At 37.1% G+C, this 27237-nt stretch overlaps 2 protein-coding genes across 3 annotated transcripts; one reads left to right on the top strand and one right to left on the bottom strand.

Annotated features, from left to right (window-relative positions):
* LOC119080661 (glutamate synthase 1 [NADH], chloroplastic) lies at positions 1-27237 on the bottom strand. 2 transcript variants are annotated; one of them, XM_037189085.1, is made up of 20 exons: positions 26716-27237; positions 15690-16167; positions 15505-15632; positions 9698-10533; positions 9258-9502; positions 9118-9120; positions 7499-8839; positions 7314-7434; positions 6890-7248; positions 6675-6820; positions 6182-6291; positions 5986-6119; positions 3880-4375; positions 3660-3817; positions 3369-3601; positions 2868-3313; positions 2561-2799; positions 2367-2493; positions 1501-2310; positions 1-1439 (listed from the first exon to the last, which is right to left on the bottom strand). In XM_037189085.1, exons 2-20 carry the CDS (start codon positions 15870-15872, stop codon positions 1288-1290), a joined length of 6267 nt encoding a protein of 2088 aa, XP_037044980.1. In that variant the 5' UTR covers positions 15873-16167; positions 26716-27237; the 3' UTR covers positions 1-1287. The 2 variants fall into 2 exon arrangements, with proteins under 2 accessions (XP_037044980.1, XP_037044981.1); XM_037189086.1 differs by lacking the exon at positions 9118-9120.
* Positions 4663-5767, top strand: LOC119080776 (trypsin 3A1-like). Its single transcript, XM_037189344.1, has 5 exons — positions 4663-4784; positions 4844-5157; positions 5212-5306; positions 5361-5524; positions 5607-5767. Exons 1-5 carry the CDS (start codon positions 4733-4735, stop codon positions 5744-5746), a joined length of 765 nt encoding a protein of 254 aa, XP_037045239.1. The 5' UTR covers positions 4663-4732; the 3' UTR covers positions 5747-5767.

Here is a 27237-nt window from a genome sequence, read left to right as displayed (position 1 = left end):
TAAAATAAAAATTAATTTTTATTGAAATTTTATAAAATTAACTAACTAATAACAGGTCGTCAGTATATTCATCAAATTAAACCATCAAAATGAGATAATGTTTCAAACTTACAACACTCATTGCACCGATGAACATTACCGAGACTGTTAATTAAATGACAAAAATTAAAAAACTAAATTACAAAAATAATTCTAAGAAATAATAAAAGAAAAAAAACTATTTTCTTGGTGGTTACTAAACAATTAACAGATAATATTTTCGTATAATCGGTGTGTTTTATATGAGTCGATCTACCACGAAGATATACAACAAATGCATCGATGGTAAACATTAACATTGCATTAACCATTCACCAAGGGCATTTTTTGGAATGTTTTTCACCCTTCGAAGGCTTTCAAAGAATTTGAAATTAGTAAAAGCTTTGCTTTTCGAGAAATTTTTGTTTGTATAGATAGAGAAGGAAGATTCATTCAACCGGCAAAGTTGTTATTCGATGACTTAAAAATTGATTTATGCTCACACTTCCTGATATTCGATTTCATGCCGGTTTCGCATTTACATGCAGATTGAATGTCGAGAACTTTATGATATACGAAGTTCATCCAATTTCAAATATTTTTTTTGTCTAAATTCTTTTGTTGAAGTGTCGGAGTCAATTTTCCTCTTCTTTTAGTGTTCAATATTAATCGTCTCCGTAGGAGAAATTTATTTAGAAGACTTCGCGGATATTACCTCACAGAAGGATCCTTTAAAAGGAGTCTCACATTGGCACATATTGAGTTAACAAACAGATTATACTAAACATTTAAGAGATAACGGACCTGATCAATTTCGTTAGAAACGCCATGCAAATCATTGCAATACTATTGACGAATTTGTTGTTTCTCCGCCGAGGTCGACACATTTCCTGTTTTGTTGTGTAAAAATAAATTTATTTCTTTGCTGAAAAATTTGTCTCAACAAAAATTCCTTCATTTATTCGATCGAATTTGCTCGTGAAAAAAAAAATCCTTATTGAAATACCACAGACGACTTTTAAGTAAGAATCACAAACAAATTTTTTTAAGAAAATTAATTTTAGCAAGTCTCAAACTAGCAAGAAATCATAAATCCTGAATCTTTGATCACACGATGTACATAGCTTCTCGAATGCATAAAATTCCATTCGTTTCATTGTACGCTCCGCATCATATTGATAACCAATTGCTAACCGTCTATGGTGCGTTCGTTTGTTTTTAATTTGAAAAATAAATAAATTTTTTTAATTTCTTCCTAAGCCATGCAATTTATCCGTCGTAGGGCATTTTAGTCGGATCGATAACACCTCCTGGACCGGGCAACAAACTCGGTGCATTTGTTAAGTAGGAATCGATCTGCCGAGCCGCTTGTCGTCCTTCCGTTATAGCCCATACTACCAGGGACTGGCCTCGGCGACAATCTGGAAATTAAAGAGGTTCACGTTATGCGTAGTTCAGTGACATTCAATCTGTTCAACAAACCTCCAGCCGCAAATACTTTTTCCACCGACGAACCATATTGTCCAGTAACAGCTTTTACGTTGCCTCGATTATCCAATTCCAATCCCAGTTCGGTTGGAACGCTCTTTTCCGGACCCAAGAATCCCATAGCCAACAGAATCAAATCAGCTTCGTAGTACTTCTGAGATCCGTCCACTTCTTTCATCGACCACTGGCCGGTCGCACTTTGAGTCCATTCCACTTCAACGGTATTGACACCTTTGATATTACCGCATCCATCGCTCACAAATTCTTTTGTTGTTGTGCAGTACTGGCGTGGATCTTTACCAAATTTCACTTTAACTTCTTCATGGCCATAGTCGACCCGGAATACTTTCGGCCATTGTGGCCATGGGTTGTCGTCTGCTCGGGTTTTTGGAGGTTCGGGTAGAATTTCGAATGATGTGATAGTTTTCGCACCTTGGCGCAATGACGTTGCGATACAATCGCAACCGGTATCACCACCGCCGATGACTATGACATTTTTTCCTTCTGCCGAAATCCAATCGTTTGAGCCACCGAGTATTTTCTTCTGTGACGCTTCCAAGAACTCCATTGCGAAGTAGATGCCGTTCAAATCACGATTGGCCAGTGGCAGATCGCGAGGCCATGTTGCGCCAGTGGTTAAGAGAACCGCATCGTTTTCATTGACTAGATCTTTTGCTTTCATGTCTTTGCCAACATGGCAGTTTGTTTTGAAGATAATTCCTTCAGCTGCCATCAAATCAACACGTCGTTTTACAACGTCTTTGGAAAGTTTCATCGTTGGAATGCCGTACTGCAAGAGCCCGCCTGGAATTTTATTGTTTTAGATTCTCTTTGTCATTCTTAGTTGGCCTTTCACTTACCAACTCGATCGTTTCTTTCGTATACTGTTACCGTATGACCAGCTTTGTTCAGTTGCGAAGCTGCAGCTAAGCCAGATGGACCGGATCCGATGATTGCAATCTTCTTCCCGCTACGGAACTCCGGAATCTGTAAATTGAATGTAAGAGAATTGTGGATTCGAATCCAATGGCAGTCAGTTCTGAGTAATAATGACCTGCGGAATGATCCATCCTTGCTCGAAGGCATGATCGATAATGGAGCATTCGATGTTCTTTATGGTTACTGGCGGTTCAGAAATGCCCAGTACGCACGACCCTTCACAAGGAGCTGGACAAACACGTCCGGTGAATTCGGGGAAATTGTTCGTTTGCATCAATTGATTCAGCGCTTCCTTCCACTCATCGTGGAATATCAAATCGTTCCATTTTGGGATTATGTTACCTAACGGACAACCTATGACACAGACGGATGTGTTAGTCGTAAATTAACGAAAGTCCGAAAATATGAGAAGAATTACTTACCGTGCACATTAGATTGACAGAATGGTACACCACATTCCATGCAACGGGCTGCTTGAACTTTAAGCGTTTTCCGTACGTTCGGGAAATTGAACACCTCGTTCCAATCCTTTTGCCGATCAGTTGCGTTCCGATAAATGCCCGTTTCCCGTTTGTATTTGATGAAGCCTTTCGTTTTATCCAAAATTTTATCCAATTTCTTTTTGTCCAATGCCAGATCCTGAATCGCCTCTTCAATGTCTTTGATGTTTGGCTCGTGGGCGCCATGACCATTCACGCCGTTTACACCGTTCTGACCGTTTGTGATTGCCTTGGTTGAATTCTGACTGGCTTCAATAGCACGGGCCTCAATATCCTTCAATGCTTTCTGATATTCGTACGGGAATACTTTGACGAATTTAACGGTTTCAGCGGGCCAGGTAGTCAAAATTTTCTTCGCAATTTCGGAGCTATGAGAAAAAAAAATGTTTTCGAACGTTCTTGGCACGGTTTAAGCAAGCATACCCAGTGAGAGCATAAAATTCTTCCAGTAATGCCTTCAATCGTTGCTTGTCCTTGGTCTCAGTGAGCAGCAACAGTTCCACGGACTCTGCATTCGTTTTTGCACGGAATGATCCATCGACATCGTACACATAAGCGATACCACCAGACATACCAGCCGCAAAATTACGTCCGGTCAACCCCAAAATAACAACAACACCGCCAGTCATATACTCGCAACCATGGTCACCAACGCCCTGTGCAGTAAATTTGTTTAGTTTCAAGTTCAAATCCAATCCGCTATTTAAACATTACCTCAACAACAGCTGTGACACCTGAGTTACGAACACAGAAGCGTTCCGCGGCAATGCCTCTGAAGAATGCTTTACCACAGGTGGCACCATACAAGCAAACATTACCAACAATTACGTTCAGATGAGACTCGAACGTCGATTCTTTGGGTGGTGCGATGACTGCAAAAGTTTAAATTTTCATAAGAAAGGTTTTCCCCCAAAAATAAAATTAATTTACTCACCGATTGTACCACCGCATAAGCCTTTTCCCACATAATCGTTTGCATCACCTTCCAGTGTAACAGAAACACCATTCACCAAAAATGCACAGAAACTCTGACCGGCGGAACCCTTCAATTTAATGTCAATTTTATGTCCATCGGGCAGACCTTGTTCTCCATATTTCTTTGCAATAGTGTAGCTGAGCGTCGATGTATATGCTCGTTCTTCGTTGTTTATTGTCGATACAATTTCGATTAATTTCTGTTTGCCATCGATAACCGGCTGTGCCTTAACGATCAAGTCATTGTCGGCTCTCTTTTCTAAGACAAAGTCTTGAGTCTCCGATCCGCCGATAATGTTTGTGCCTGGACGCAATTCTAACGCATTTTTCAACAACAGCGACAAATCCAATGTGGCTGCTTTGAATGAGGCGTCTTTACGAACTTGTAGCAAATCGGTTCGACCGACTAGCTGTTGGAATTTCGTCACGCCCAATTCTGCCATGATTGAACGAATCTGTGAATGAAATGAAAGAAGCAAAACTTTCGTTATTGAACGACTACTGGGTGGGGTATGTAGGTATCTTCGGGATGAGACATTTTTTATGTGGCCAGAGGCCACAGAGATCTAGAGATCTGTAGCAGGTCCGATTCATTACATAGCTACCGACACCTCTTTCCGACTTTCGACATTCTGGCTATGCTTGTCAATGCAAAAGTTTCAATGAGAATCCATTTTTTGTTACTTTAATTTTATCTTAATTTCAATGACCACAATCTTCTATCTTATCTCACAAAGCAGAAGTCAGATTAACGATTTCTATAAATTCAGAAGTGGCATATCAGTCTGGCATTGTTCTGTTGATTGTAAAAGATGTTGCGTGAAATTTTGCTTGCCATTTTTATTGGTTTCGGTGCAGTTTTCGGTAATACGCAATTTCTATTCAATGGCAGAAGTGAAAACATTTTACTTTTAAATTCACAGCTGCACCGTCGATCGATGCGAATTTCGGACGAATCGTCAATGGAACGGATAGCAACATTGAACACTATCCCTTTATGGTGTCGATAAGGGGAACGAGTCGGTCTCATTCTTGCGGAGGAACACTTATTAGTCCGCTGTGGGTTCTGACGGCAGCGCATTGTGTAACGCGCGAGTTCAGTTATTACAACATTCAGCACAGTTCAACCGTAATATCACCAGACGCCACTGTTGGTGTAATAGAAGCAGCCGAAATCGTTTCCCATCCCAATTACGATCCGTCCAACTCCTATATTCATGATATCGCTTTGATCCGGGTAAATATGTCGTTTTGTGATTGTGTTCACTGATATAGAGCTGTTGGTTAATAGTTAAGCGAACCTGCCGAAGTATCGCAGTACGCAATTCTACCACGGCAATTTGCTGATGTAGCACATGAGACCCCGTCAAAATTACTCGGTTGGGGGTAAGATCTTTACTTAAAAATCACTTTGATTGAATGACTACGACATTTTGTTAGACTGGATCAAACCGGTGGCGTAATTCAGACAACCTTACAAGAAGTTGATTTGATTGTATTTTCGGATGAGGACTGTCGCGATCGCCACAATAGCGTGATCCATCCGTCGCACATTTGCGGTGGTGTGCCTGAGGGAGGACGCGGACAATGCAGCGGTGATTCAGGTATGGATAATAAAGGAAAATCATTTGCTCAGTCTGGAAGAGAATAGAAAGGGTACAATGTGAACTGTTTCACGTTTTTCAGGTGGTCCACTACTGGTAAATGGAGTTGAAGTCGGCATTGTTTCATGGAGCGTAAAACCATGTACCATAGCTCCGTATCCGGGAGTTTACACCCAAGTCTCGTACTATCGTGAATGGATTCGACAGGTTACAAGAGTTTAATAAAAAAAATGTTTCATTACACGCGTTGTGGTTTTAAGAAAGTAGCTGTCCTAACAGAAGAAGAACTTAGCTTTGAAGGGCTTTTTTAACTTCTGGATTTTTTTTTCTAAAGTTAAACTGGGAACTGCTATGTGAGGACATTGCGTGATATCCTTCTTATATTTTTCCGCGTTTCCTTGGTCCGTCAACAATCTCCTAATCCAAATACCCAAAAGAAACAACGAAAGAATTGTACTTACATCTTCAGCCAGCATGAAGAAAAAGTTTACGACGTGTTCGGGTTTGCCTGCAAATTTCTCTCTCAATACGGGATCCTGAGTAGCGATTCCAACCGGACATGTATTCAAATGACACTTCCTCATCATTGTACATCCTGCAAATTGTGAAGTCAAAATTACATCCAACACGCTGAAACGCACCATTCGGCTCTCTTACCCATTACAATCAGTGGAGCTGTACTGAAGCCAAATTCATCAGCACCGAGCATAGCAGCAACGACAACATCGAAACCCGTTCGAAGTTGTCCATCGGCCTGCACAATAACTCTAAAATCAAATCGAAAATTACAGCACACGACATTCACGTTGGGTGTATCATGATAAAATGAATTACTAATAACTACCCGCACGGAGATTTATCTCACACCGAGTGTCCTGGGATACAATTCACAAGCAAAGAAAATGTTTTCAGTTGCGACACATACATTTTCAGCCCATGGCATGAAATCCCGCGCTTATTCAACCGCATTGGGATATCTCGTGTTAAGTGTTTTTATGTGCTACATGATCGAGCGTACTCTAGCTACATACTGAATCGGGGGGCATTTTATTATCTCGTTGATAAAAGAGCTTCTGACTCTGTCTGTCTCTCTATCTCTAATTCAGAATGTCGCCGATTAAGAAATGAAAAATCAAAATGCTTTAATTACCTGGACCGTAGATTATTCAAAACCAACACTTGATGCGTCTCCGCAACACCCAATTCCCATGGCAAACCAGCCGATTTAATTCCAGTCCATGAACTGGCACCAGTGCCACCGTCATGCCCCGAAACAACTACATGTTCGGCCTTACCCTAAAGTTTCAAAAAAAAAATTTTACTTTAAAATCCATTGAAATAAGCAAACCGACATCATCAACATACCTTAGCACAACCAGCAGCTACAACGCCAACACCCACTTCTGACACCAATTTTACACTTATGCGTGCAGCAGGATTGGCACATTTCAAATCGTAGATCAACTCTGCTAAATCTTCAATCGAATAGATATCATGATGTGGTGGTGGTGAGATCAAACCAACACCCGGAACGGAATGACGCGTATCAGCAATGTCTTGAGTAACTTTGTATCCAGGCAATTCACCGCCTTCTCCGGGCTTGGCTCCTTGGGCCATTTTAATTTGGAGATCGTCTGCATTCGCCAAATATGCGGCTGTGACACCGAATCGTCCGGATGCAACTTGTTTAATTGCAGAACGTTTATTGTTTTCGGGATCTTGATCTGGGAAAGGAGGAAAAATTTGCTTATAATACCACTGACAGGAGCACACAAATTAGCCGACTCACTCAAGTATCTGTCTGCATTTTCTCCACCTTCTCCGGTGTTACTTTTTCCGCCAATTCGGTTCATCGTAACAGCCAGCGTAGCATGTGCTTCCAATGAAATACTTCCAAAGCTCATGGCTCCCTGTTTTGACAATTGATTTTAATAGAAAAACGGAAAGCACAGGAATGTAATAGATGAGACGTACCGTTGCAAATCTCTTAACAATTTCGCTAGCGGGTTCCACTTCGCTAATATCGATTTTACTGCGACCTTTCACCAATTCCAATTGTCCTCTCAACGTACATTCCTTCACACTCTTCAAAGTGGACTCTTTGTACCGTTCGAATGCATTCTGATTTTTGTTGATCGCTGCTTCCTGTAAATTAGCAATCGAGCCGGGCTCATTGATATGTCCCTCGCCTCCTGCTCTCCAGTGGAATTGTCCAGGATTCCTCAAGATTTTCATGTCGGGGGAAAGCTTGCAGTAAGTAATGTTATGCCGTAGCAAACCTTCGTTTGCTAAGATTTCCAGAGATACACCACCCAATCGAGATTGTGTTCCCCGGAAACATTTATCAATCAAATCCGGTCCCAAACCAACTGCCTCAAAAATCTGTGCACTTTTATAGGACTGCAGTGTGCTGATGCCCATTTTAGCCATTACCTTGCTAATACCTGTTTCTATGGCCTGAGCATACGCTTGATATATTTGTTCGTCCGTGGTTGTATGACTGAGTACACCTTCGTCACGTAGTGCTACAGCCAACTCGAACGCTAAATATGGGCACAAGGCATCAGCCCCATAACCGAGTAGTACGCACACGTGATGTACTTCACGAGCCTCAGCCGTTTCAACAATAATTCCGACCTTCATACGTTGTCGAGTTTCAATTAAATGATGATGTAAGGCACCCAGTGCCAACAAAGCCGATACTGGACATCTACGTTCACCACCAGCACGATCGGACAATACCAAAACTTGATAACCATTTTGTGCTGCCTGTTCGCCTTCTGTGCAAATGCGATTCAGTGCATTTATGTATCCTTCTGTGGCTTCCTCATACGGGAATGTTATGTCAATAACTTTAGTTTTCCATCCGCGGAACGACGTCCGCTTAATGATTTCTGTGTCAGCAACGCTAAGAATTGGATTTGGCAACCAAATACGATGGACCTGATCAGCCGACGGTTTCAACAAATTGCCCTCGGGACCCAAAGGACATTGCAATGACATCACAATTTTCTCGCGGAAAGGATCGATGGGCGGATTGGTTACTTGAGCGAATAACTGTTTAAAGTATTCGTATGGAAGCGGTTGAAATTCTGACAGACAGGCCAACGGTGCATCGTTACCCATTGATCCGAGGGCTTCTTTCTTACTTTTGAACATTGGAATCAGGAGCATGTTCACTGTTTCAGTGGTGTAGCCGTACAGAGGTAGACGTAGATCGAACAGACCGCGCTGATCTACACTCATCTGGGCAGCTTTGAGGTGACATTTTTCATTCTTGAAAACATCAGCTCGACGAACATCGTCCATTGTTATCTATTAGAAGAGAGAAAACTTGTCATTAATCAAACATCCAAAACGTTTGTTCTTGTTCACATGGAAAATTTAGTCATTTTTATGGAACTCGAAAATGGTATACCGTCAGTAGATGAACGACCGAATTTTTTGAGATATTACTAGTATATGTCCTAACCGAAGGATCTTAAATCTAACAACGATTTGTATGTCGATAAAAGATGACGAGCAGCTTCTGAGGTTCGATAAGAAAATACCACTGTGAAAGCACACACATAGATGAAATTTTGTTCACTTACCGACTTTTGCCAGAATTTTTTTTGAAAAGAAAGGTAAAGATTTTGCTATTAATATCAATGAAATACTGGGGACGAGATTCAATTAAAATTAAAGATTTGGACAAATCACAATTAATCGAAAATTCGTCAGTTTGACCTACCTTCTCTTTCAACCATTCCGAATGGGGACGTGACCTTGCGATGTGTGTTTTCAGTTCAATATCTTGAATGAACGATTTCTCTTGGGTGTCGACCAACAACATGCGTCCAGGCTTCAAGCGACTCTTCAGTACCACATCCTCTGGAGGAACATCGTATACACCTACTTCCGAAGCCATTATCAACATGTTATCTTTCGTGATGTAAAAGCGGGATGGTCGCAAACCATTGCGGTCAAGCACGGCGCCTGAAAGCAATTGTTACATTTTTACTTAAATTGATTTTCATACTTAAGAATCGTATGTGTAGGTAGTAGCTTTTTGTAGAGATCTCACAAAATTACTGTCAAATGCTACCAGTACCTCGAGTACCATCGTGAAGTAAGCAATATAAATAACTCAAAAGCACAACTGGAACCAATAACAATTTACACAAAACTTACCTATATATCGTCCGTCCGTAAACGAAATTAAAGCGGGTCCATCCCACGGTTCCATGACATGTGCCGCCCATTGATAGTAGTCGCGTTTCTCTTGCGCCATTGTACGATCATTTTGCCATGCTTCTGGCACCATTGTCATAACAGCTTCCGGTAATGGACGTTCACCGGCCATGGTCAAAAATTCTAAGACACAATCAGCCGATCCAGAATCGGATAAATTCGGTTCAACAACCGGAAACAATTTCTTTAAGTCACTTCCAAATGCGTCGCTTTTCATGATGCCCTCACGAGCTTTCATCAAATTGACATTGCCACGCAAGGTGTTGATCTCGCCGTTATGCGCTAATACACGCAATGGATGAGCCCGTTCCCAAGATGGAAAAGTGTTTGTGCTGAAGCGAGTGTGTACCAATGCCAAATACGATTCGAATTCCGGATTCAATAGATCGAGGTAGTAGTTCCATAGCTGGTCCGAAGTAAACAATCCTTTGTAGACGATTGTTTTAATCGACAGCGAACAAATGTAGAAACGACGTCCGGGTTGAGTGAGTTCATGTGTGGCGCGTTTCCGCAACACAAACACTTGACGAATTAGGTCTTTTTCGCTCAAATCAGCCGTTACAAATACTTGTCGTGACAGTGGTTCACTTTTCCGAGCCACCTGACCAACAGCTGATACTTCGGTGGGTACAGTACGCCAGCCAAGCACAGTAATGCCAAGACTGCAAGCCAAGGCTGTGAAATCTTTTTCAGTGCGAGGCTGAGTGGTTTTGTCCATGTATATGATACCAGTGGCATATTGACCAAATGCTGGTAAGGTTACATTCAGCTTGGCCCTGAAAGAATTACAAATTTGTTCACATTTTATTTACGTTTATTAATAGAATATGCAGAGATATTATAGTGACGGTCACGGCCAATTCAATTTAGAGTTACACAATTTTTTATGTTTTTGTTTCGTTATCTCTCGTGAAATTTACATGCAATTGCTTCCTATAGTGACACATTCATGCCTTAGCGGTCTGTATATACATCATAATATTCTTCGGCTATTAGTTTCAATCAAAACCAGTTTTTATGCATACAATTTGAATATACTTAACGTGTCATATGGTTAACCAGAAACACGAACATACCGTGTGCTGAGGAAAAAAGATTGAGTTAAACGACCTGAGATTTGATTGTTATTTTTAGAAACTATTTGTTGATCTTTATGGGTTTTTGAGAGAACTTGCAATTGATGCAATTGGCGGTATTCCCACACCGAAATGCGGTCTAGCAATAACGTTTCAGGTTTTAACGGACGATTATTATTACCTGTTATTGACAACTACGACCATATTGCATTCAGAACGGATTTTCGTGAGTGAGAATCTTTAACCTGTTACAGACGGCTGCCATCTGTTATCGACAACGGCAGCAACAATAAACGACTTAAATGAATCTCTTAAATTCTTGGATCAACTGAAGTAATAGATCAGATAGTAAAATTGTTAATATTGCCGTCTGTGACAAGTTAAGTTCTTTGAGTCTCTAGCAATTATTAAGACTCGGAAAAGGGTAGGTCTGAGCCTGAACTTAAGGTCAACCTCAGAATATTTGAACCTTGACCTCATCTGAATTTACGTGAAATCTGAAAATCAGTAAAAGTTCAGATCAGATCAGGTGTCAGGTATGACTGAAAAAATCCCCGGTATACCTGAAAGCTGACCTGATTTATCTGAACTTTTACTGATCTTCAAATTGCAGGTAAAATCAGATGCAGGTCAGATAAAAATTTTCATTTCAGGTTCAGTTCTAATCAGATTCAGATAATCTGAATTTCAGGTTTCAGGTCGATCTCAATTGTTCACAATCTTAGCATTTTTCCGTGATCCTTAACAAGAAGATTAATAGTTTTTCTTTTGTTACTGATGGATACAATAATGCTTTAAACCTACCCCCTTGGCAGTCTTTTCATTTCCTTTAAGTGTAACATTCTAAACAGGAAAGAAATTCGTTTTCTAAATTCTTTTACTAATCCCAAAAAAAATTGTTTAAAAATAGATTTGTATTTATATTGTCTGACAACTTCTTATCAGTCACTGACATATTTTACATAAAACACGACTAACCTTAGCCATCACGTACAATGCATTAAACTATCAACAAAAAAATGGATAATCGCACGAACAGATTAGAACGAATTTTTTGTGCTTTTTTTCTGAGCCGGCAGATAAGGAAAATGTAACAAGACTCACCACTCTGTTCGTAGTGTGCATTGTGTATATAAACAATCGATTGACGCAATAGCCAAATAGAATTATAAAAACTTAATCATTTCATCATTTCCATTCATAAAACAAGCGTAAGTTTTATAGTATACTACGCAGTAGGTCGATAGAATTTTATCGGTCCATGCAAGGTACAATAATTGCTTTTGATGCGATAACAGTTATTGCTCAGTGTTCACCTAGTGATAGCTGCGTGATAATTTTTGGAGAAGAGTTTCATACAAGGAATAACCTAACATGATCCAGCTATCAGCCACAGTGAAAGTTGTTTTTTATGGGGGTCGTATAACAGTGCAATCATACGAATTCGATATAGTCAATAAAAGCTAACGACTGATTAGTAAATTGAATACAATAGTAACACACTGGTGTAATAAACCAATTCGGAAAAAAAACTTTCCATAATCATTTGGTTAGTGGTCTGTTAGCAAAAGATAGGACGTTAACACTGTTCTTAAGACTGCCAAAATGTGTATTTAATGCAGAACCAAATGTTGTACCTTCTGTGTAATTATATGTTTAAAGAAAATGCAACAAGTCTAAAGTTGAAGATGGAACGAATATTCGAGATTCGCGATCGAAATTCCCTTCCTCAGAATAAATTTCAGTTTTGTTGAAAATCAGTTATCATTTTCTGCTCCAAATTACTTCAAAATGAAACTCTTTTCAAACGAACTATCAAGAATGTTGTCTGAAATTAACATTGAGTTTGTCATTGATAATGACTTAGTACCGGTTTCTACTGCGCCATAGAAAACCTATTGCATAACTATAATCAGCAATGAATTTTCTTGCACAGAAACAATAATGGAAACGAGCCTGTGTAAGAAACTACAACGCAACAGCATGATATTGTCTCATATCTATACTCATAATGTAGCGACAACTCTGATTCCCACCGAGACATTTTGTTTATAAACAATTCAACATTTTATTTGCATTCTACCGAGGTAGAAACGCCAATCATAAAAAACTTCTTTTTTTTCTTATTTATTTCTAAAAATAGCTTCAAACATTATATTGAGTTTAATGTTAAAGGCAAAAAACGAACTGAATCACAAACTGGAACGATACCTACACGTGATCGAAGCGTGTTTCGGAGAGTTCACTGTATGGCACTTTGGTCTCGTAAATTCAAACTGTAATTAATTTTCGTATTATTTGTTCTATGGCATCTTCGGTTGTTGTACAAATATGGAATATTTTTGTGGAATGGTTCGCGGTTATATCAAGTGTTGAGCCTAGTCATGGAATTATTTTTTTTTTTTTTGTCACTCAGTCATGCATTGCATTCTACTACGTATAAAATGTCGGAAACTACGCGCTCACAGATATGGTAAATTTGTAGATAAATTAAGTGGTGATAAGAACAGCAACCGAATCATCGTACTTATATTATGTGGAAATGAATTATGTCTAATCATAAAGTTTTTATAATTACCTATGAGTTTCATTTGTTTGCCGATCCCGTTTCACATGACGAAAACTTAAAGAATGAGTTCTACCTTGTTTTTCTTGCATAGCAAAATGTATGTTAAAACTAATGAAGTAACAGATTTTGTACCAACAATAGAAAATTGCTTCGCCGACAGACGTGCCAGCTGTACGATGTTTACCATATGTAAAATAGGAAAATAGGCCCTGATTCACAATGTTTCTAATTGACAATATTTCGCCGTCTAGAGATAAGAAATTCCAAATTTTTTCCGATTAAATTTTACGTACAAGGTAGTGGAAAAATACGAAAAATGATGATACAAACAATACAAAGTTCAGTAAGTGACGACGATGTTCAGTTTTTTTTTCTTATTCTTCTAACAAACACTTTTTTATTTGAATATCGGCTGAGTTGGAGTTTGTCTGGAAAAGTATCTTATAAACGATTTTGACATGCAAGCATTTGTGTGTGTTTAGTCGTAATAAATTATACATAAAATGGGTGACATAATTGAATTTCAGTGGTATTGGTATATACAGAACGGCCTTCACTTATATATCTGAGTTACAAAGCAATTTTGGTGTACTAGTGAATGGGAGTTAAAAAGTTAGATGGAAAATATTGGCAAAGGAGTTCCGTAGGTTTTTGGCATATATCAATCGGAAGTACCACTCAGTATCAATGAATAAAAGAGAAAAAAAAATTAAGTAGAATAACCAGCTCGAGCTAATCGATCAATAGATACTTGAATGGAAGTAGAGACTTAGTACGAGTATTCAAAGGACGTTAAAGGAATACAATAAGAATTCAGAATTAAATTTTTTTCTTTTTAAAATAAAGAGAATACATGAAATCGTCGTAAAGGACCCACAAAAAGATGATGAAATCGATCTAAAGTGAATGTATAATATATGTCAATTTTTGGAAAGGCAACGTAAAATTAGAGTTTTGAAAAATGTACGCAATAACGACCACGAATGTGCTAGCTACGAAATTTTCATAAACTGCTACAGCCAAATCTATTTTACATGCTTTTGTTTTCCCTAGGGTCGGAAGTGGCTTATTACACACATAGGGAAAACAAGAAAAATGGTTTGAGTTTCAAAAGCATGTAAAATCCTCTAGGTAAAAATGAAAAGTCACGCGTTTTCGTGTGTTTACTATTTTTAAAGAAATCCGTTTATTATCATCCCGGGATCCCACTATCAACAAAATTCACACGAAAACTCTACTTCTCATCTTTTTATCCCTTGTTATGTAAATAACTATTCTGTTGAAAGCTAATTGTTGGTAGTTATTGCGGTTCTATATATTTTTGGAAAAGGATTCTGGTGAAAAGATATCATCAAAAGTAAACTAAAATCCAGTATTAACAAACGCCTAAATGTGTGCTCTTCAGAAAAATGCTTACAGTGTTCAATGAATATGCAACGGTTGATAGCAGCTAATCAATAAATTTATTAATCAGCACTGAAATGCGCTTTAAGCACAGAAACATTTAAAACAATACGTTTAGTGGAACACATTATGTTGACCGAAAATGATTCAACTATATAAGTAACACTTCGAGTATCATACAATTGCATTATCGTATAACAGGCAAAAAATGGCGGAAAAATTGATTTTCTATCAGTCAGTGTTAGATAACCGAATGCAGTGAATCATGATACCCAGTGCAAAGTTTATGAGAATAAGTATTGATTCATTTCGAAATTCAATCGAATTTATGGCCCCTTCCTACCTGTGTCATTGCATCAAAAAGCAGCCTAAAAGGTAAAGGTGACAAACGGCATGAGTGTCGCCATTCAATCTGTTACTTCTACTGTTTACAGTGTTATTTAATACATTACTTTAACGGTACGTTTTTGTTATACATAAGATAACACTTAATATAGCTCATCGTTCATTTCGTCTTCAATGTTGAGGACGTATATGGAAATCAGGATATCCTCGACGACAGTTAAAAGAGAGCCCTTAAAATACTTTCAAATTCCCAAGTTTCTACATTTCGAAAAATTACAAACTTGCAGAAATAAGAAACTGATCACAGTATTGAAGTATTTTGATACATACCAATAATGGTACGAATTACTTACATTTCTTTGACATAAAAGTCATGAGGAATTGCAGTCATAACACCGGCACCATCGCCGGTATCATTGTCACAAGCACATGCTCCCCGATGATTCATTCGCGATGATAAAGTTTGAGCATCACGCAGGATCTGTGAAATAAGGAAAATGAGGACCGCATGGCAGAGTATATAATTTCAAAAGCAAACCTTATGAGTGCGTCGGCCATCAATGGCTACGATGAAACCAACACCGCAAGCTTCGTGTTCATTTTGTGGATCGTATAAACCTTGAGCCGCGGGCGCCTCCCAATCCATTTGCGATACATTTCCATTGTCCTTTTCTATAAAATCATTCTCATAGTCACTTGTAGCATGTGGTGGTATAGCCATACCGATACGATCAGCTGATGTTTATGTATTGCACAAAAAAACGTTGCTAGCTGACTGTATTATATATCGTATATGAAATGACTTCGCAGTTGTTAACACCGAGATATTCTCTATGCAATGAAGTCGATACACACTGTTAATTGCTATTGCTAGTTTCAAGAGTAATAATTTAATCGTAGACACTAACAATTTACGGCGATTTGCGCAATCTTTTCACTTTACGTTAAAATTAACACTTTGGCCGTAATTGATCAGCAAATCGTAGATAATTATTGAACGAGAAACTGGATGGGATCTGTAATAGAAGAAGAGAAAAAAAACTAATTAAAAGAGAAATAGTTTCTCAGCTCGTGATATATATTGTGAAAATTGTAAACCAAAGGCATGTGACCTTTCCAGTTTCTTAAAGTTAAGGCAATTAGTTTCTGACCATGGGTGCTTGATTACAATAAGAACGGATATATTTTAACGTCAAACAGGTCTTAAGCTCTTCATTCATAGCTACTGTAATCTCTAAGTTGTATTGGAGCATCCGCAACGAGAATTATCTTTAAACATTTTTTGGAACGTCGAACGACAAATAACAAAACTATGAGCGGAAATGCGACGCTGCTTAATGAGTAATTGAGATTTTTATCGGTTGAAAAAGTATAGACGGCTAGCATATTAGAAAATTAATCGAATCTATCACTTGATTTGATCTAAGTATTTTATAGAGTTGTATGACGCAGTATGAGTGTGACTGCGTATAAAAATGCATTTATCGCCGCGTTTTTTATATGCTGATTTGCATACATGGAGAGAAAAGTGAAATTCGACATTTTCTCTGTTTTGGAAGTTGCTGTGGTTTGTAAATGATTTCACAAAAAATGTGTGAACGACATCTCACATTTTTTTCAGAGAATGTCATTGTGAATTTGCAATGACACAATAAAATTCTCAGAAAAATTTGACAGTGAGACATTTGAGATGTCGTTCACTGTTACAAAAGAGAGTCTAGATTTTTTTAGTATTTCATTCTTGTTGCAAGCGCACACCTAACCATAATTCAGAAATCAAAAATCTAGATTTTCATTTGCTCAACAAATGTATTGTGGAATCCATTACAAACCACAGCAACTCCCAAATTGGAAAACATGCCGAATTTCACTTTTATCTCACAATCTCACTGAAATAGTTACTTTCTCAACTCATTGACCAATATTATAACTTTCGTTGGGTTTTTTGAGAAAACCCTTACATGCAACTCGGTGTAAGACTCTCTTACTTCATATGTTTTAATATAGAGTTAACTAGAGCTCGTCATTACAATTTGTCGCTGTTGTCGATAACATATGATAGCAAATACTAAACTTACATGCAAAATGCTCTTAAACTTGACCGCGTAAAATAAAGTCTATTTTCATCAATGCAAGCGAGCTGTTCTTGCTTATAATTAAATCCGTTTAGATATGGTTGACTTACAAATAGACCTACTGGCATTTCAATTAATTTATTCATTCATAAAATTTGACGCAACAATGTTAAATCTTGTCTTGTAGTAATTAATTTTCTTCAATTATACAATTATCTACAATATGAGCATTGCTCATTGAGTGTGCAAATGTATCATTCGTCAAACGCATGTTCGTTGCATTACATAATTATTACAAGTGTAATATTAAGTAGATGGATAATGCAAAACAAATTATTATAGTAAAGTGAAGCTGTGGTAGCTAGTTACTAGCAGCGAAAAAGATGTCCGATTGTTGTGAGGGATTGTCTTGAATTTCGACTGACCGAAATCAGCACTATTTTTTCCGGGACTTTTTAGCCCCGTACGAAGTACGAAGGGGCTTATAGGATTACGATGCCGTGTGTAATTGATGGAATTCGAAGCAGACGGTAAGGGCAAAGTGTTTGCCTATGTTCATAGATGACGAATCCGCAATAAAAATTTGGGCCGTCTGTCCGTCTGTCCGTCTGTCCGTCACGTCGATATCTTGAGTAAATCAAATCCGATTTCAAATTTTTTTTTTTCCCTGAAAGATAGTCAAAATAGTGAGGCTAAGTTCGAAGATGGGCATATTCGGGTCGGCCCTTCGTGAGTTAGGGCCACCTAAGTGATTTAAGGTCTTTTGGTGATATTTATGGCAAAATAAACAATGGAAATGTAAATGACACGGCAAATGATAGGTATTGTCAATACCAATCCAGGAAAAAAAAGTTTTTTAAAATCGGGTGAGTGGACCGTGAGTTAGGGCCTTAGAAGTGAAAAGCTACTAGGGCCCTATGTGTATTTTACATAGAACTCGAGCAAATTTCATTCGTTTTTCGTAATTTTTGTTTCATTTGGAAGGTAATCGAACGCCGAATAGAAAGTTGTTGAAAAAAAATTAAATTTGGGTCCTTGGACTAAGGCCACTACTAGGGCCCTATGTGTATTTTACATTGAACTCGAGTAAATTTCATTCGTTTTTCGTAATTTTTGTGTCATTTGGAAGGTAATCAAAGGCCGAATAGAATGTTGTTGAAAAAAAAATTAAATTTGGGTCCTCGGACTAAGGCCGCTACTAGGGCCCTATGCGTATTTTACATACAACTCGAGTAAATTTCATCCGTTTTTCGTAATTTTTGTTTCATTTAAAAGATAATCGAACACCGAATAGAATGTTGTGGAAAAAAAAATTAAATTTGGGTCCTTGGACTAAGGCCGCTACTAGGGCCCTATGTGTATTTTACATATAGCTCGAGCAAATTTCACCCGTTTTTCGTAATTTTTGTTTCATTTGGAAGGTAATCAAAGGCCGAATAGAATGTTGTTGAAAAAAAATTAAATTTGGGTCCTCGGACTAAGGCCGCTACTAGGGCCCTATGTGTATTTTACATATAACTCGAGCAAATTTCATCCGTTTTTCGTATTTTTTGTTTCATTTGGAAGGTAATCAAAGGCCGAATAGAATGTAGTTGAAAAAAAAAATTGGATCCTCGGACTGAGGCCGATACTAGGCCCTATGTGTATTTATACTCAATAAATTAAAATTTTAGGGCTATTTGAAATTTTTGTTTTATTTGAAAGGAACGTCGTACGGGGCTTCGTAATTGCGCTATGCGCAATTTCTAAGATGTACACATTACATAATAATTTATTATTATCCATTTATTTCAAAAAAAAAAAAAATATAAATGTCACAGTTTCCTTTCTCTAATTATTACATAAAAAAAACATTAAAGCAAACGTTAACAAAAAGAATAAGTCAAAAAAGGAAAAATTAGCCTGCGTAGCTTCAATTCGCAATTTTAACGATTCAAAGAAGCTACGAAAAAATTATATTATTTTACTTTACCTACTTTAACCGGCGCATAGGCTTACGGTCAAAGTAGGGTGACAGACGCACTAGGGTCACGTACGCAATAGATATACGGGTTTGTACGGGGCTCAGTCGCAGCAAACGCTCCGACTGTTCTGATGGCTCGTTTTATATATGCCTAGTTAGGCCTTGGTGCCTAGGCCCCAAAACCAGTCTCAGATATTTTTGATCTTCCATACCTGGCTGGTTGTAAGTGGCCAAAAGTCGAAAAATAGGGTTTCGTAGTCCGGATTTCATTTCCGTAAGGTGGCGAGGACACAGGCGTGTATGGGTTCGTTGGAAAGATACCGGGGCAAACATTACCTTCAAAAAATTTGATGATAAATGGCCGAAAACATGATCTCCGGAAAATTTCTCAGAATCTTGGGAACATCGGTGAACTTTGATAAGTGCTGTGACCTCACTAATGCAATTATTTGATTAAATTATTACTTATTATGAATGTGGCAGCTTTACAGCGATACGCATATTTAGTTGTTCGGCACGTGACTACGTAACAGATGAAAACTGATTGTTTCACTTCGCCAACCTACTAAATGTGCGTATCGCTGTAAAGCTGCGGTCCTCCACATTTATAATAAGTAATAATTTAATCAAATAATTGCATTAGTGAGGTCACAGCACTCATCAAAGTTCACGGAGGTTATATAAACTTTAAAATTGTTACTAACAGAAATTAGTTTACATTCAAATAATTAATAGCGAAGGAATACCAGAACCTTCTTGGTCTGAGCAATCGGATCAATTTGGTCTGGGTACCAGGACATTCCGGCGTGGAGGGAAATGAGGATGCAGATAAGCTGGCCAAAGAAGGCTCGGCGACTCAGGCAAACGGGCCAGAACCGTACCTTCCGATTCCCCAGTCAGAGTGTAAAAGAGCACTGGAAGACTGGGTTAAGCGTAAACACACAGAACGCTGGGAAGCGTATAATGGAGGCGTTCACACGAAATGCTTCTTCCCTAAGCCTAACAAAAAATGGGCCAAAGATTTGCTCAAAACGGACCGAAATCGCATTAGAAGAGTAGTAGGAGCACGGGACATTGCGGGCTGAATCGGCACATGAATAAGTTGAGGACACTCCGAGATGTTCCTGCGATCTAGAAGAAGAAACAGGGGCACACTTGATATGTGACTGACCCAAATTTCTTCAACTAAGACGCAGGATGCTCGGAGACTACGAGGTGGTTCCTTCGGAAATTGCTGCAATAGGACCTGACATCTTAGACAGGTTCCTATCGGCAACAGGAAGGCTACCATGATTTACATGATGACCGGGAATAGAAACAAATGATCAACAGATCTGTGTTTCGAGATCTTAAATGATCGTCCCAAACTGATAAATCTATAATTAATAGCGAAATGATGCAAAGCCGAACTGAGAAATTAGTTATGGTGTTCCATATGAACTCTTAAAGTGCATGAGTACGAGTAGACTAATGTCATCTCATATTCTCTTCATCTATTTAAGTATACAACTGAGACCTTGACATGGAAAGAAAGACAACATTGTAGTGGCACCGAAGAATACTATTTCAAATACAATTTATTAAAAACGTAATTTAACAAGCAAAATAATGTTACGAAAATCAACTTTGAAACTAAGCGAGTCAATATTTGAACTGTTCTGAGTATTAAACAGAAAAAAACTATACAATTTGCTGATAAGAGCTTAATAATTTGTTAAGTAACCCACTATTAAAGTTAGAGCGTAAAAAATTGAAGCGTTTCGAGTTCCAAATAATTCTCTCAGAAATAATATTTCATTCGTTCAGCGACATTTTTGACTTTCCCATTAATTTTCTGGGATTTTTTCAATGTTGCGTATTATTCCTGCATTTTAAGAAGCGTTCTCTACCGTTACGTCTCGAAAAACCGACTCATTTGCTCAAAAGTTTACAACAGACAATATAACAACAAAATGGAACTTGGATAGTACAAATCTATTTTCCTTGTGGCAATGTCTGATGCATTTTTCTTATGTCAATGAAATTTAGACTCGAATTTGCTTCAACTGCTCATAGGTTTTTATACGGTTTTACCACTACCACGCTCGTGCGTGAAATGTTAGAAATGAATTTTAACCAAAAAAATCCTCATTTAGACTCTTTGATTTAAGATATTTTACTTCATTAGTTAAATGTGTGTTTAAGGCGAGGGGTAATCACTGATTTACTAGCTCAGTAAATCACGGTAAATCACGGTAAATCACAGTAAATCACAGTAATCAAGTAAATCAAAAATGAAGTTTCTACTAAATTTGAATCTATTTACTTCAATTTGTATTAGTTCATGAAATTTATCCTATATGTTTACGGCCACGATACTTCGAAATGTAATCCAGTGACAATAAAAAAATTTTCAAAAAATTTTCAAAATTTTTTGTGATTTACCGTGATTTACTTGATTTACTGATTTACCCCCTTGGCTTAAGGCATACATTCTGCTATATACAACAATACAAACCACATTTCTGTGCCATTGTTGTCGATAAAACTGATAGATTGATATCGAAATTGTTTCCATTAATTGTCACCGCGACATCGATTAAAAGTCAATTTGATGTCAATACAATATAAACATATCTATAATCGTATCTAAAACTGAATTATATCAACGATCACAATACGAATTACTTTATGTTATCTAATTTATGTAACCATCGCCAGTTTTTAATCTGTCGATCTCTATAATTAGTTTGTTTATTCTAAAAATAAACCAACAATAAAACAGCTCTGAATTAATTTAATAAGAAGAAAAGTCTTGAAATATACGTCCAGCATATATAGGTCATTGATGCGCAACGTTAGTTATTTTTAAATTTACGTTAAACACTCACTGGGTCAGCAAACATTCACACAAAAAAAATTAAAATTTTTTTAATCAATGTGCGCGACGTTCTTTACCGAGCCAGTCTAAGTGTTAGATAAGAAAACTTGTTACGTTGCGCGTATGGCTATCTCATTCACAGACGACATTTAAATAGTTGTCAAATCTATCACTTCGTTTAAACAAAGTATTTTCAATCCATTGATACAAAGTCTTTTACTTCACAAGTTCCATATGGAATATTAGAAAGAGAAATCCTACGGATTCTTTTACGCTACACATATTTATTCTACTCCACTACTTCACAAAAAACAAATATATTTGCAGGCACATGTGAATAACCTGCATACCATTTGCTGCATTTCCTATTTCATGTAGAAATGTACTAAATATATAGATTAGGAGAGAACTCTAACCCTTGGCTTTCAAACTCACTAACAAACTAACCATCGACGTCAAGTAACTACAATTTCTGAAAAGTTCTTCTGCGTGTTAAGCCAGACAATTTTTACATCTTAAAATAATTACATTACTTCCGATCGGCGGTAATCATCACGTTCATATAAATGAGTCAGAGTCACTTAAGAATGCAAGAATGTTAGGTGCCGGTTGCATACACGAAAATAGAATTTAGTTGGTAACTGAATTGCTTGAAAATGTATTTTTTGGCATGTTAAACGTTTGTAGCCTTACCCGAAGTTATGACAATAGATTATGGAAATTGTTATCGTCACTACCGAAATTAAATTTTCGATTCATGAAAATATTGTTCGATGAAGTGACAGAAGTGACCGACTTGCCGACATCGTCAATCATTGAGAGTCCTGTGGAATAGTGCTCAAATCCATAATCTATACGTTTCAAGCAAGACATTTTTGGCGTTTGTGGAGATATGGTACAGTTCCCACCCGAGCCCAGAAATAGGAAATGGACGAATCCAAATTATTCGGACGGTATTCGTCTTTGACGGGCAGCTCGTCTTAACCGATGACCGAATACTTCCTGAAATCTTATCTTAATCCACTTGACTGTTCGTTATCGATATGTTTACTTTTTTAAGAAATATTTCTGCAATCAAAAGTATTAAATTTCGAAGAAAAATATATCACGAAGATTAGATACAGTTTTCACATACCACAGACTCTACACCATTTCTGGCTGCGAGTTTATTTATACAAAATAAAATAAATAATTTTTATTCAAATTTCATGCAGTTATGATGAAATTGGAGTTGAAATGTAAATACAAATTTGCTGACGCCAGTTTATTTTTAGCTCAGTAATAAGGCGCATTTTCTGTAACGTACTTAGGTAATTCGAATTCAAGCCAACAACGAAATGATGGAATGCATATAAATCTTTTGTATTCATTTTTACTGTTGGAAACGTCGTAAAATCTGAATATATTACATACCAATTCGGTTAAGTTAAATGCCTACCTTCTACTACATTGGATTGCGATTGCTAACAGTTTGGATAAAAGAGGGTAGGTCCTCTTACGCAACAGAAATGGAATAGGTTATTTACAAACGATGTGCTGTAATGTCTTATAAATAGTAAACCATTTAATACTAGAGATTACCTGCACGCATATGTTGCTCTAAGTGGATAATTGTAAGCCGAAAACACATTAGAAAATTACTGTCAATTAATTTGTCTTTAGTTGGCTTCCAAATGGAGTGACAAGGATATATGTGAGGATTGGAATGTATCAGCTGGAGTGATAGTGACGATGTTCTGTTGTCTTTTCTCATCCCTCATGACGTTCTATAATGATTTGTCGATTAGCTCGTCATATTTTTGAATTTATTTTTTTCTAAATTCGTTTTCACTGCTCCACCTAGCGTGTCAAGATATCAAGATTTGTGGCGCCCATCTCTGCCAAAAGTGAAACTAGTAAGATCCATGAAAGATTGGCGTGTGATGAGGACGGAATTCACGATAATATCAACCAAAACATCATATCAACACAAAACACGACAGTGTACCATGTAATTTCACAATTTTACAGTGTTTCAATGTCATATGATTTGAGCAAATCCTACTCTATTTAACATAGACAATATTTTACTACTATGCTTGATGTTATGCATTACAAAACCCTAATTGTATGACGTCAATGACGAACGATCACAAACATCTCTAAGTCTGTTAAAAATCGGGTAAAAAATTATTTTGTTTTTGATGATTGTTTTTCGAAAAGCACAACAGATTTCTATTCAAAATTACATAAACTGACAAAAACAATGCACAACGGAAAATATTTTTCATCTCATTAACGATTGTGTCAGGAGGAAAAAAATATACAATTTGCATAAACAATTCTTTAACTGCGACAAATATACAGTGCCTGGTGATGACTCGCCTTAACTTTACAGTGCGATAATCGTCGCACAGAATAAGTAGAAATATTATTATTTCGAAAAAAAACAACTCAATTGGCAAATTTAAATTTTTCGAACCTTTCGAACCGGATTATAAACATTTATACTGTGCATGGATCGGAGGTAGTAAAACATGTACAGTATTTGGAATTTTTCTTATCTAAAAAAATAAGAACCGAAACACAAAAATATTTTTTCGGTCAAAAAAACCATTTCACCATGGTGCACAGGATTAATAAGCTACCATCGTGTGACATATTTTGCATTTTAGGAAAAAATATAAAGATTGCAATTTTGCTATTATTTTCTTCAAGTTGTCACTTTATTGTTCAATGTTCAACCGAAAAGGAACATAGAAAATTTTCGAGGTCAAATGCTTGAAACATTTCTCTTAAAATTTGAGTGAATAGCACGTTGTTAGCGTTCGTTAATTATTATTCTAAACGTAAATCTTAATCATTAAAATTTCGTTTATTTAGAAACATTTTATATTTTTATTAATTAATCGTTTGGCACGAGCTGCACATAACTTTTGGCATCCGTTCAATATGAAAGATGACTTGTACACTTTTTGACCCTATGCAAAATATAGTGAGCTAATAGGGGTGAACCATTGTGGTTCGTAAAGTTCGTAAGTAAACAACGTACTTCAAGCATGAGTGATCATAGTTGTCAGCTGTAGAAAGTACTCTATTTTATATGAAAATGTTATTACAGTGTTTCATGTTTGTATGATCCACTGTCCAGCCTCAGTACTCTATTTACAGTACCACTCATGCTTGAAGAGCGTTGAAGTAAGTCAATTTCGTAAAATTTTGACATTCAATGTATGGGCGAAATGTCATAAGTTAACGAAATTGACATACTTACTTTTTGAACCATAATGGTTTACCCCTAATAGGTTTATACTTATAGTGTATGCAAGAGTACCTGCGTCCAAATATTTTGTTTTGACGTGTGCGGTTAAAACAACAATTTGAAAATAATTAGGTAGGTTTTCTACTAGCGGAAACGAGCATCAACACCCTCTTAACGAAGTGAAAAGTTGCTTTTACTAAAACAGGATCAGAATCAACAAAAAAAAAATCCGTCTTAGTGTGAAAAGAGCAGAAACATATAAGGCCATTGACTCGCCTATCACGATTTCCTTATTTTCATTTTACTCCAGTCAGCATCTGAAAACCTTTGGTATTGATTCTGCTCTAAAATAAATATTATTCGACTTCCGTCGCTCAAACAACCCACTCACTTTTAAATGCAGAATTTACCATCGACGTATTGTGGCCACAAAGTTTCACCTTCTCGTAGCTTTTTAATCGAATTTATCAAATTTATCACATGCAGCGCATGGATTGACAACGATACCATACTATTGTAAATGCGTATACTATACAAATGCACTACACAGTGTAAGTAAATTACAAACGCATTTTAATCTATGTTTACGTTGACAGCGCATGTCGAATGAATTGAATTAAGAAGGTACGAAGCGATGACATTTTATTTATGATCGCTCTAAAACTCCTTGTTGAAAACAATTATTCTTCAATTGTAGATTCTGTATGCCATGCAAATTCGATCCTATTGCAGCAGTATTTCATCACGTTTAACAACGTAAATCGAACATAAAATACGACTCAACTAAGCAATTCTTCAGACGCACACACAGCATGATTTACGTTTTTTTTAAATTATGCATTTCTTTTCGCCTTTTCTAATTACAAGTGCAATATGCAGGCAAAAGATGTAAATTATGCACTTGGAATTCTATTTATAAATAGAGAGAAAGAGAGAGGATATCGGCTACGTCGGCTGTAAAATTTTGGTATTTGCATCGTGTATCTTGAGTTTTACGCACGGGTGTACCACTTTACCATAAAAATTGCCGAAGACAATTAAAAGTTACTATAACAGAAAATCGTTGTTGCCGAAAACTATAACATTCAGAAAATTAAAAAAACGATTCGATGTTTTTGAACGACATTCAACAGGGCTGGTACAAAAACCAAAAATGTTCTAAGCAGCGACAATAAAAATTGTTCTAAGTTACACCCCTGCTGTGGTTTTACGTATAGAGTGTCGAGCACGTAACAATAAATCTATAAATGAAATAAATCCAACACTGTAACTATAAGTCGACGCGCAGTTACAACATTTTGATGGAAAATGTGTTTTTTTCAAGGAAAGCCGTGTTTCGGAAGTTGATAAGAGATGAACTACGTCATCACAGAATTTATTTGAAAAAGAAAAGAAAATCAGTAGTGACAGGCAACGCAGACTTACCTGATAATAAACTTGTATCAATAGGTCGATCCGATTCTAACTCCTTCGTCTATGTACTAACAGAGCAGAAAAAGGAATCGGATAAAGAAAAATATCAAAACGTCCTTGAAGAGACCTTGCCACTGATAGGAGAAAAATCAATTTCCCGAATATCCTATCTGGAACGTTTACAATATGATTCCACTCGCCGTTTATATTCACTATGCTGACGAACAATATTCAAACACGAAAAAAGAGAGAAATAAAAAATCTGTAAGTTCTTGTCTGTAACACTTCACTGACAGTTTTTTCTGTCCACAAAATTAAAAATCGTTCGTAAAGCAAAATATAACAACAATCGTAATTAATTCACTCGATTACGACAATTGATTTTCCAATCAATAGGTCTGATCTGTTTTATTTGTAATATTTTGTCAATTAACAAATTTTATGTTAAAAGTTATTTTCTTTTTTACTTTGATTGAGAAAACTCGTTCGAAAATATGCAACTTAGCTCTACCGATGCCCGAATAAAACTGAAAT

Source organism: Bradysia coprophila, unplaced genomic scaffold (assembly GCF_014529535.1).
Source record: "Bradysia coprophila strain Holo2 unplaced genomic scaffold, BU_Bcop_v1 contig_350, whole genome shotgun sequence".
Lineage (NCBI taxonomy): Eukaryota > Metazoa > Arthropoda > Insecta > Diptera > Sciaridae > Bradysia > Bradysia coprophila.
The sequence above is the reverse complement of the archived record's forward strand: the minus strand, read 5'-3'. Positions and strand labels throughout refer to the sequence as shown.